We start from the raw sequence: 12532 nt of genomic DNA on the forward strand, positions 1-12532 counted from the left end.
CGGTTCCGATTATAGAGGACTGGAGACCAGCATATATTTGCATATATTAACATACATTTACATACATCAACATGCATTTACGCTGGTTCATTCAGATTATGCTTTTCTTCGAAGTAACTTAGTGTCCAGCTGCTTACACTGATTTAGCCATTTATGCAGGAGAGTAATTTTTATTCTGTCAAATCAGGGTAAGTGCCTCGGTCAAGGGTACTGCAGCAGGAGGTGGGATCCGAACCAACATCCTCTGAGTGGAAGGGGGCAGCTCTAACCCCTGCGCCCCCTGCTGCCCACACAAACAGTCGCTCCTTCGCACACTACATACATATTGTCATGGGGTGGAGGGACAAGGAGCGTCTGCTGCCCAGTTCACAGGACACCAATTTACTCAGGTATTTACTTCTAATGGCCCCATTTCATCAATTCGATCAGCTGAGCGGTGACCATCTCCACGCCGACTGACTGCAGATTACTGTAAGCTCTGAGCAGGGTAAAAATTAACATTAGTAGCACCATCCTGATTCTCGTGTGTTAACTATTTCCGAGCAGAGGTTTGCCCTGCGCAGCACGCTGTGTGGTGGGGGTGTGTGTGTGTGTGCGTGCGTAACTGTGACGCATTCAGAAGAGAGAACCGGTTGAAACCAATGAGAACAAATGAGACCAAAGGACCGTATCAACCAATAAAGGGCCAGAGGTTTCACACCTGGAGGAGCTGAAAAACATCAGTGTTCACATGGGCAGGTCCCACAGTGATTCCCTGGGCAACACATTAAAAGTACGTTTAAATAAACATGACTGTTGCTGAAGGATCCAGGTTCAAATCCCACCTCCTACTGTAGAACCCTAGATCAAGGTACTTACCCCGCTTGGCACAGCCAAAAAAAAAAAAAAAAAAAATCAGTGTAAGCTGCTTTACAGAAGAGAGTGAGCTACATGAACCGATCGCAGGACTGAGCGCCCTATTTCGGCTGTGGTATATTTACTTTAATCGAGAGCTGCGACTGGCTGAGACTGTCAGTGTGACAGGAAGTACAAAGTGTGCATAGTGGCTGGTGTGTGTGTGTGTGTGTCACACAGAGTGAACTGAGTAAAATACCCTTTGTGGAAGTAAAAACACTGATATGGTGAATGGTACATTGTGTGAAAAACTATATATTTTTATTAGTCCTTCTGGAAACTAAATAATAAATGTAAATTGGCTGGAAAACATTGTCTATAAACCAAAGCGACTTATAAACATCCTCGTATTCGGGGTGCAGCCCCAAGACCCCCCGGGACCCCCCGCGGTGCGATCGTCCACCGTGTCCCATCCTCGGCGGCCCTTCACTGGTGACAAAGCGCCGGGAAAAGAGGAGAGCAGCGGCAGGAAATGAAGGAGAGCAGCTGCGTGGCGCCTCTTGGCGGCGCCCATTTGTCTTAGTTAGGGGTCTCGCGGCGGCGGAGGCGTTAACGACCGCGTGCGACAAGCCGCTGTCCTGCTGCGGCGACGTCCCCGTGAAATACGGCCGTCCGGAACACAGGGGAGACCATTCGTCATAGGAAACACAGGGCGACGGTGGAGAGCACAGCGATGGCACAAAAACAGGGTAAACCGGAGGCCGTCATGGCCAGTACTTAAGACGGCGACGGTTCTTCAAGGGTGGAGGCGCAGAAGTCCGGACGCTCTACAGACGCGGAATCAACGTGTGGAAGAGAGACGGCCAAGACAACGGCAGGACACTCATCTGATGGACAGGTGAGGAAACACTACAGCCCAAGTGTGTGGAGTGTGAAGGAAGGTCTCTGGAAAGAAGAACCCCTCCCCCAGATGGGTATCGTCTCCACACCTTCCAGTCTACGGACCAGCGGTGCTTCGGCACTTTGGGCTGCCGTCTCACTCCTGCGATGTGAGAGTCGGGCAAACAACTCTAGCAGCTCCTGCCAAACTCCCAAGAAGCTGCGGTCTGGACAGTCCTGGTGGACTTGGTCACGCACGCACGCACGCACACACACACACACACACACACACACACACACACACACACACACGCACACACACCTGCACTGTGCCAAGCATCGTTACATGTATGAGCTGGTCGAGGGAACTTCCGGTGAGGGTCCAAACCCATCCCTGGGGCTCCGGTGACGCCAACCTTGTTCTAGTGCTGCAGCAGCTAATCTGTCGCTGCAAGCCGCCTCGGATGGACAAACAAACAAACAGTAAGAACGTACAATGTGCTCCTCCTCAAGGTCCCTCTACCTGCAGCTGCCTGGAGGCAATGGGTTCGAAGAGAGAGGCGTCCCGTTTGCTGGCAGTTGCCCCATGCGACCCTGTGCACGGCGTCCTCCCTGAGGCTCCACCTCCGCATTTGGCACGCAGAGCAGGTTTGGACTTGTCAAACAGCACCAGAACTCCGACCCCCACCCCGCGGAGGTCCGGAACCTGCAGCGCAAGGCCACGTGGGCAAGAAGCTGCCACGCTTGCGATGAGCCGTCAGAAAGGCTCCGCGGTCCCTGGGGAGGGCCATCCCGGCTCGTTCGCGCCGAGGGCAGCGTGTGACCGTACGCGAACGCATCGCTGCGGGGAGGGCGCCTCATTAACACCGGCTGGGGGCCGAGAGCGCGGCACTAGAGACGTGCGCGGCGAGGACATTCACGCCTCGACTCGCACCGTTAGGAAAGAGCGCCGCGGAGACGGCGGCTGTACATCAGCTCGGCAACAGGCCGCAGCGGTGGATTTACTGCACCGGGGCCCAAAGCGAAGTGTAAATCATAGCGTGGATGCTTCCACGGGGGGCGGTGTGGGAACGGGTGGAAAACACGGAGACACACAGCATCGCAAACCCATCGCAAGCGGCCCCACGGCGGCGACCACTCGGCATCCCCGGGTCTCAGCCACTCGTCACACATTCTACAGACTTCCTGCTGGAGCCGCGTTTCCCCGCAGCACCAGGAACACGAGTCGCGTCGAGGCAGCGGGCGCAGCGTTTAGAGCGGCTGCGTCGCACCTGAAGGGCACATGTTCAAATCCCACCTCCGGCTGCAGTACCCTTGATCAAGGTACTTTCCCTGCTGTACAGAAGGGTACCACCGTAGTGTTTAACACTGTAAGAGCTTCAGTAGGACTTTGTGTACACGCCAATTTTATTCTCAGGCATTTTGAAGTAGTTTCATTGTAGCTCGAAATAAAAAAAATGCTAAAATAAAGTTCTTATGGTGTGTTTATTACAGCTGCATCTGAGACTTTTACAGAACCTGCAGCAAATTAACTGAGCTGCATCTTTATTATTACACAACTACTGAGTGTACAGATAATAAACCAAACTGAAAGTGACCGGATGCTGACAAACGTTGCACATGCCGTTTCGTGTTAATAAAAGGTAATAAACTAAAAGTCCTGTAACAGACTAGCTACTACAGCCGGAGGGGAGATTCCAACCTGGGTCCTTCAGGGACAAGGCGGCAGCTCTAACCATTACGCCCCCTGCTGCGCGGCTGATGGCCCTAATTAAGTGGATTAATAGAGGTACTATAATAATGTTCTCCAACATATGGCAGGTGTGTTTATGTGGTCCCCGCAGGCGGCGCTGGGCTCCGACTGCAACGGCGAGTGTCAAAAGGAGAGAAATGTCGCAGCTCGGCGAGGACGGCGGGAGCAGAACGAGGACGACTCCAAACAAGCCGCAGCACAGAAATCTGTCGCCGGGGAAGCTGGCAGCGGCGGTGAAAAAGAGCGAACGGGCACCGGCCGCAGGGCGCGTCTCGTGGGAACGCACTTTTACCGTGTTTACTGTTCTTTTACAGCCAATCCAAAGTGCACAGCTGCACCCCTCTTGCATTTCAACATTTCCCAGGAAGTGCCTGTGGAATCTTTTATATTGTTCTTGCATGGTCCAAAACATTATTATTAATTTTTTGAAAGCCATGTTTTAAAAACGGAACGCGCAGCAGCCTCTGTGGAAACTGAAGACCAAGTACCGAGACTAACAACAATACAAGAATCGTGCTGACACGACAGTAAAGTTGTTACAAAGAAATTAAATGTTTTAACATTTTATGTATTTTTTCAAATCACTTGGAATAGTTACTTTTTAAACAACGTTATTAAAAAATACAGACTGCCCGGTCATTCCAACATTGAGGTGTGGTCACGTGGTGATGAACTGCACTTTTCTTTCCTTCCTCAAATGAAGGGTAGCACGGCGCCTCCTGGGACTCGAACCCATACCCTAAAGGTGCGCGCCCACCTCCCCGAGCACTTCCGCTCTCAGGTGAGGCACACCGCAGTAAGAAGGAGCACTCCGGACCACGGGTCGCGCTGGTACCGTTTCTGCTCACCTGTCCTGCTCCGAGTCCCTGTGCCTGTCGGGGTCCGGGAGGGTGCTGGGGTCAAACTCCTCTCCGTCATCACTGCCGCCCAGGTAGGCGACCAGCTCCTCCTCGGACTCGTCGGCAGACCCCGCGTTGCTCTCCTGCGACAGAGTGAGGGGTGGATGAGTCAGGACATGGATGGACCACCTGGGGGGCGGAGCCAATCAATGGTTGGTGGCTCCGGTGGGGGGAGGGGGTTGGACCCCCACAGCTCTCAGTTCTGATGACCATAAGGCCTAAACCTGCAGCACAAAGGAGGCCTGCAGGAGAACATGTGCTCACCATCAGGAGCAGCGTGAGCTACATCTGCAAAACACTCTGCTGTCAAGACACTAGACAGCATCACACCAACACACACACACTTTTATTTACTGCACTCATGTAGCAGATACTGTTCCCCAAAAAAAGGTACAACTCGGAGTGAGGAGAAGCACATGAACATCAGGAAAACCACCTGAGACACGCAGAGTGGAGTGAGTGAGTGAGAGAGCGAGCGAGCACTGACGGTCACAGGTGGAGTCCAGTTCATGAAGCTGTCAGATCAGGACAGAAGTGGTTCTGAAAGCGATGGTTTGAGACCCTCATTTAATGTTGACAGGGATTCAGCAGCCCTGAGGGGCACAGGGAGCTCATTCTACCATATTGGGGGCAGAATTGAGAATCAGTTTTTGTTTTTTGTGGACCCCGTGAGAAAACACGTCAGTGCGTAGAGCACATGGCTACCTGCCTGCAGTGTGTCCATACAGCGTACGTGGGAACACACACGCGCACAAAAATACTGGAGATCAATCAACTGGATGATCACTATTTAAAGGAAGAACAAGAGCCCAGTGCAGTTCTTCAAAGGAGCAGCGAGGGATGCGAATGTGTGTGTGTAGCCCACTAATGGGCCGGCGATCACCCCAACAGGCTGCTGTCCGTGTGCGTGACGTTCGCGCGGTGACCTTTTCGCTGCCGTACCCGGATGGTGGCCGGAAAACGATAAAACAATAGAAGTTGTATACAACATATTATAGAGTGTGAGTGGAACCCGAGATGCGGGAGCGCTGGTCGCGTGCTGCAGCGCCATCCTGCTTTGCACAACCACTTTGGGTCTTCGCTCACATTCGTTCTGTCCAGGGCGCCCCCTGTCGCACGGCCCACGCTGCCGGGATCAACTGCGGACCTCCGCGACCTTCTTCAGGACCTTCTCCACGACCTTCTCCCTGCCACGCAGGCGATACCGCACTCCAGGATCCTCCGTTCACACCAACAACCGCCCTGGCGTAGCTCAGCACCTCGGCCGAGTTCTCTGAGCAGCAGGGGGCGCGGTGGTTAGAGGTGCCACTGTGCACTCAAATGATGCGGGTTTGAATCCCAGGCCCTGCTGTACTAGCCTTGGACAAGGTACTTACCCTCAAGTAACACAATAAAATTACCCAGCTGTATAAATGACCTTGTACACGTACGAAGGACGACACGCCTGCCGGGAGCTTGTGAGCAGCAGCACAAATGTGGCGAACGAACCGACGCTTCGAAAAAATGAACGCGGTAACATTTCAAGAGGGAAAGACACTTCAAAATGACTCAGGTGAGTAAACGTGTGCGACCTGAACATGGGCCCTTACTCAAGTTCCTATTATTGCTTCAACGAAAGTGTTTCGAAATTCCACAAGAGCAGTTCCAACTTGGGAGGCTTTTCGAAACTATTTATAGTTGTGCCGCCCGTAATTACAGCTTCAGTCAGAACGCCGCCGCGCAAATGAGAGTAAATTAGAGTAACCTACAGCTGCTCGACTGCACTGACTTCATGTGCTTTATTTCAAGTGCGGAGCAAACATTTCATATGGAAAATAAACACAAAGGCAGTTCGGGCAACTCGTGAGAGCGATGCGAACAAACGATTTATACTTTTACTCTTTATACTGCTGGCATCATGAGGCCGACACGACGACTGCTGCTACACCCTCTTTCATTTTGATTGAGCGCACGCACACATGCACGCACGCAGCAACGCTCTGGACACACGTGGACACACCTGGCCGTGCAGTCAGTGCATCCTTTAGGTATTTTGACACCGCGTCGGTCGTTCCTCTAATAACGCTGGAAAACATTTACATTTATTCATTTATCTGACTCCTGTCTCCAAAGTGACTTATAGTGTTACACTACTTACAATTGTCCACCCATTTATACCGGTGGCTAATTTTTACTAGAGCGATTGAGGGTAAGTACTTTGCTCAGGGGTACTACAATTGGAAGTGAGATTCGAACCTGCGACCTTCGGGGCCAGGCAGTAGCTCTAACCACTGTACCACCCGCTGTTCGAAAGGGAAAACCGCAGAAATTACAGTGGACGGTGAACCAGGGAAAATTAAATGTATAACCACGTAAACACCCCTCCGCCAGCTCCGGGCCCAATTTACTGTATCTATTTCGCAGTGGGGGGGCTCAATTCTGATGCCAGCAGAGGGAGCGGGAAGCGCCGCGAGGCCCGCTACGCTTGGTGCCGACGCTGGAATGCAGACGTGCCAGCGCACGGCACCGGTCGGACCGCGTCACGGCTGCTCCGTGTCTCCAGGCCTGGGAGGAGGCGCACGCACTTTAAGCCCCTCATAAAGGGTCTGAAGACACATGCTGTGACAAAGACGCTTTTGCTCGGGGCTCCTCAATACTGTAAGGACATCAGCACTGCCTGGAGCTCGCTTCTGTAGGAGTGTTCGCAAGATGTGGTAAGGAAAGGAGCTTCATAAGGAATAGAGTACATTTTAGGGTCACGACAGCAGTCCCTCTAAATGTGTGTGGAGGGACACGTCCCCTCAGTGTCACATGCTTGCGCTTCACTCTGTGACCATAGAAGTGGTAATTCTTATAACTCTTAAGTGCCCAAATACTTCCTCTCAGCTAGGTACGTCTAGGTACTTTACCAGGCACCCCTTGCCGATACTGGGCGGGACCCCATTTGGCCTCCACAACAGCATGGGTTCAGCAACAAGGTGGTGGACACATTTACAGGGTTCCTGGTTTGTGTTCCACCTTGTCCCAAAGATGCTCTACTGACCTGAGAGGTGGGGACTGAGGAGGTCACTGCACTAAAGTAAAGGTACCGTCATGTTGGCGGAACCATCCTGAGATGATGTGGACTCCATGTCATGACACATTCAGTTTGAGAAAGACTTGATGGGCCATGAAGAGACGAACCTGGTCAGCAATAACATTTGGTACTTTGAGAAATTACCCCACACACACACCGCTCATTACAGCCAAAAATAGTGAGGGACATTTCTGCTGATGCTCATCTTTTCCTGTGCTCTGTGACTGTGTGCGTGTGGAAGCGCGATGGAGATGGGTTATTGGAAGAGACAAAGATGATGAGAGCAGCAGCTCAGCGGTGCAGCATCTCCCCTCAGTTAATTTGTGCCAAGAACAGTCCTCCCCAGAACATCACACTGCCACCACCAGTCCATCCTAGCCAGCTGTACCTAATAAAGTGGACAGAGAGTGTACGCCATAATCAGTCCTTCCTTTTCAAGGTGCAGATGACCTCCAATGCAAACAAATAGCAACAAAAGAAAAATGGAAACAAAAAAAGGAGAATGTTTATATCTTTGAAAGCGTGCAACATGAGGACGATGGAAGGAGAAAACAAATGTGTTCTCTGCTCACAGGACGACGGACCTCAGCGATCTATGTGAAAAGTGAGGCTCTTGACACTGATGGGGGGGAGCGGTTCCTGCTCAGCGGTCATCTGTCTTCCTTTCCGTCGAGAGCTCGAACCGGACCGCGGGGGTGGACAAGGAACACATGTTCTCGACAAAGAGGGCGACGCCATCGATCGAGATCCCTTCTAGGGGCGCACAGCTGCTCTAAATCAGGCAACGGAGCGGAGCGCCAGTACATCATCAGCGGTGCGCCATCAGCGCTCCATCGGCAGCTGCTTCACTACCAGCGGAAACTGGGAAATCTGCATTGGGCGCTAAGTGGGAGGAAGAACGGAGATGAACTTCGCTCCACCGTTACTTCACTTTACTTTGGTGTGACGTGAAGGAGCCAGCGAAGCATGTGGAGCCGCGGTCCTGCCGGGGACATATGGCGGCGCGTTGGCACCGCGCTGGAGATGACAGCTGCGGGAGACAGAGCATCTGGAGCGTGAGCGCGGAGACCGCGTCAAAGGCACTCGGACGCTGCCGGACATCGCGCCCTGACCTCAGGTCGTCAAATCGACGTGTGGGCAACTGGCCTCTTCAATGCAACGAGTGACTCGCAGCCACTGGGCTAATATGTTATCAAGAAGAGCACAATGTGGCAAAGTAGCCATGTAACCGTATTGAGAGCTGGACGCTCGCTGATCGCTTCAAATATTTCAATTCACCTTTCTTTTCTTTTTTCAATCATCTGTATTACATTTTGTCTTTCTTTAAATTCTGGAATATATCTTACAAGAAAATTCCTACTGCAATGCACTGTGCCTTTCAGTCCTTCCAAGGACCAACCAAAGAAGTGCAGTTGTACTATTACCGCAGTATTTCTTGTACTCTTACTGAAACTGCTACACTGATGTTGCTCGGTTATTTTGAAGTTTTATCAACATGCACACATCCACCACAGAAAACTCCTTGACCATGACCTCATCTTAGAAGGGTTGGGGGGGGGGAAGTGCGAAGACCGACGGTCGCGGACGTACAGCGCAGGTCCGGGTACAAGCACCGCAGACAGAGCCATTGCGACGGGGGCCATGGGTCACAACAGACAGATGCTGCTGCTGCTGCTGACATGACTGATCGGTGCTCCACGGTACCCTCATTCGCACACGTGTGAAGCGGGCAAAATGAGGGACCATGACGGGCGCGGTATGAACACACGCCGGGGGTCACCAGTCTGGGTTTCGTGATGCCGATCGCAACTTGAACCCAACAAAGGCGGCAAAGTGTAGCATGTGGCACGACGTCAGAATGGCGCAGGCGACGGTGTGTGTGAAGCGACCGTAAACGACGATGAAACAGCGCCTCGCTCACGTCCAACGCCCGTTCGTTTGGTTCCGGGCCAGCACCAGCATCCATAGGGTAAACGTGCTCCGGCACGGTACAATTATGGGTAAACAAAGCGCCGCTCAAATGTTATCGTGGCGAGTAGGAAACGGGCATCAAAGGAGCCGTTTTCAAAACAAAAATTATTAGTCATGGGTGCGAAGGATACAATAATACACCGTCACGAGGGAGCAGGACAGAGGCTCCTCACTACTATGCACCGTCACTCTATACACACAGGAAAACAACTACACAGGGCCCATGTGTACATCTGAATACTGTGAAAGGGTGTGTATTCTGGGCATCCACACACACACACCCCCCCCACGCTCATTACAGCCAGAAATGGTGAGCAACATTTCTGCTGATGCTCATCCTTTCCCGTGCTGCGTATGAGAGAGAGAGACGAAGTGCGATGGAGACAAGTTATTGGAGGAGGCAAAGAAGATGAGAGCAGCAGCTCCGCGGTGCAGCATCTCCCCTCAGTCGAGAATTAATTCCAGCTGTCTGTCACACCTTTACCGTTTGTTTTCATCACGCTTCAAGGTATGAAACGGGTGAAGCCGATACACTCCGCTTCACGCACCCACCTCTCTATTTTTGTCGTTTGTCTCATCGCTCAAGATAGCAGGAATAATGAAGGGCCCAGCAGCCCCGTCATAGTGCTCATTTACGCCTTCTGTGCCGTTCGCGTTACGACGTTTCCATGGCAACGGAGGAAACATTCACATGAGCTGGCCGACAGCTGCAGACCACTGCTGCTTCCTGATGGATGACACACACAGGCTGGTGCTGCAGACGGATTACGCTCAACATTTATTTACACGCAGGAAGGTAGGGCTTTGGATTCCATATTCAGAAATTTACATTTAGCAGCCATCAGAAAATTATTTCGGCAACAAGGCCCCTCGGCGACAGAGCCCTGAACCCAACATTGTTGGGAAACTCCTTTGTGGAGGTCGTGACCCACACCGCTCCACACTGTACCAGGGGCCACGTGCGTCTCCAGTTAGTAAGAAGCACAAGGCCGTAGAAATATCTTCAAGTGTTTTCCCTACAGACAATTTCCATGTTCAGGTGCCCCGTAAAAAGGCCCCAAATCACTGCATCCCACCATCCCTCCTCCACTGGTGCACAGACTAGTAGTGTTTCTGGGTAAAGGCGGATGTGACGGACAGCGTTTCTCGCAATATTCCGAGAGAGATGGGAGACGGTCGCTGACACAGGAGTCCCAAAATGAGCCCAACTTCACGCGGGACATCAAGCGACCCCGCAGGAAAACACACACACGTGTGTCGACTCAGTGTTAGAGAACCCAAGGTTGACTGGAGCCCCTTCCTTGAGACACAAGAGCTCTTGAGCTCACAGGAAGCGAAGAGAACAAGACCACCAGTTCCTTTCTCCTCTTATAAATGAGTCAGTTCTCACAGAGCATCACTAAGTGCAATAAGGCTGGGACACCGAGCAGAGTGCGTGCGTGCGTGCGTGCTTCCAATGGACACACACACACAGAGTGCATTAAATGATGTGCATATATTTTATATATATTATATGCATGGAACAGAGATGAGGGGAGAATGGAGTGAGGGTAAAAGAAGGAAAGCCAAAGAGAAGCCCCCCCCCTCCACCAACGCCCCTGGTCCTCTCACTGGCAGGGGGGGGCTGCTATTATATTGACACTGCAGAAATTCAAATATTAACACTGAAATATTCAACAGCTGTACTGGCGCTGCAGGGTACCACATCCCCCATACTCTCCAGCGCGGCGCCGAGGGGGCTGCAGCCCAGCTGTTCATCCTCGGCCGAACGCTCTGCGCTCGTTTACGTGGCCGTGCACCAAGTGCCTCATGGTTTATGAATGAGGCGGCGTCTGTGCATTGGGAGTGCGGCCCATTAGCCACGCTGAGAAGCAGGACGAGATCATACCTCACGTCCACAGGAACAAGTAAAAGAGGCCATACAGGGAGCCCACAGAGGGAGGGGTCCCAGAAGGGCACCCCGGGGAGTCGACAAAACCGCAGTTTGTGCCTTAAAAAGTGTGCGAGAGACTGTGCCCAGGTGTGTTTACTCTTCTGTTTCTCGTCCGTTTACCTGACACTTGATACGGCACGTTCATGTGGACCCTTTCAGCGCAGGGTGAGAACCTTCATCAGCAGGTGGGATTCTAACGCCAGTCCTCCGAGCGCAAGGCAGCTCCTCTAACCGCAGCTCCACCTGCTGGCAGTCCGCTAGCAGCTGCATGCAGGCACACGGCCCAAAGCGGTTTCACGTGACCTCAGCGTAGACTAGGACACGCCAAGGACAAGCCATTAAGGACACCGAGTGAGCAAGTAAATCCAGGTTAAGTACCTTGCTCGAGGCTACGACAGCAAGTCATCTCTGAGGAGCTGCACAAGCGACCTTCTGGATTCGTGTCCTTCACAGCCACAGCCGCTCTTGTCATTCGAGGACGATAACCCCCGGGGACAGCGGGGGGTGGGGGTGCAAAGGGCAGCGCCACGCAGGGCCTTTCATAACTGAGCAGGAAATTAAAAGACTGGGGGAAGCTGTGTGTTGGTGCAGAGTAAACACTGTTCGTTGGGGAGGGCCGTCTATCCGTGTCCACGGTGTCCATAGCACCTCTCCAGCCCACAGCGCCAGAGGCTTCACTGAGCGCATCCCAGTACCTGTACCTGTGACTATACTTGTACATGTGGCTGTGACCGCTGGCAGAGCACATCCAAGTAAAATCCAAGTAAACAGCTCACAGTGGGAGAGGGCTTGGTGGGGGGGGTGAGGGGGTGCATCTCGCTCCTCGCTGCACAGGTGTTACACGCAGGGCTCTACTTAAACCCCAGTCCCTCACGGGGCCGTGTACCTGAACCAGGTTGCCGCGTACTTGTGTCACTGTAAATATGTCTCCTAAAATTCACTGAACCACAAAAATAAAACATTTCCATGTGTGACAAAGATAAATCCAACATTTTTCAAAATATTTGTAACAAAAAATCATTTGCTTTTTCTGTAACACGTCACTGTCGTTCGTTTGGTATCAGAAGCGCCTGTGCGGCAGAGGTCCAGATGTGTGTCTGTCCCAGAAGTGCAGGGCGATGGACTCGCACTGTCCACTGCTCTGTCTCTCTCTCTCTCACACACACACACACACACACACACACACACACACACACACACGTTAACGA

At 52.3% G+C, this 12532-nt stretch overlaps 1 protein-coding gene across 1 annotated transcript in view; it reads right to left on the reverse strand.

The window, feature by feature from the left end:
* Nucleotides 1–4102: 4102 nt before the first annotated feature.
* ddx10 (DEAD (Asp-Glu-Ala-Asp) box polypeptide 10) overlaps nt 4103–12532 on the reverse strand; it is a 59270-nt gene continuing 50840 nt past the window's right edge. Inside the window, exon 17 of the mRNA XM_018736455.2 lies at nt 4103–4448. Coding sequence (XP_018591971.2) covers nt 4311–4448 — 138 coding nt within the window. The 3' untranslated portion in view covers nt 4103–4310. The remainder of the gene's footprint in view (nt 4449–12532) is intronic.

Source organism: Scleropages formosus, chromosome 3, assembly GCF_900964775.1.
Source record: "Scleropages formosus chromosome 3, fSclFor1.1, whole genome shotgun sequence".
Taxonomy (NCBI): Eukaryota; Metazoa; Chordata; class Actinopteri; order Osteoglossiformes; family Osteoglossidae; genus Scleropages; species Scleropages formosus.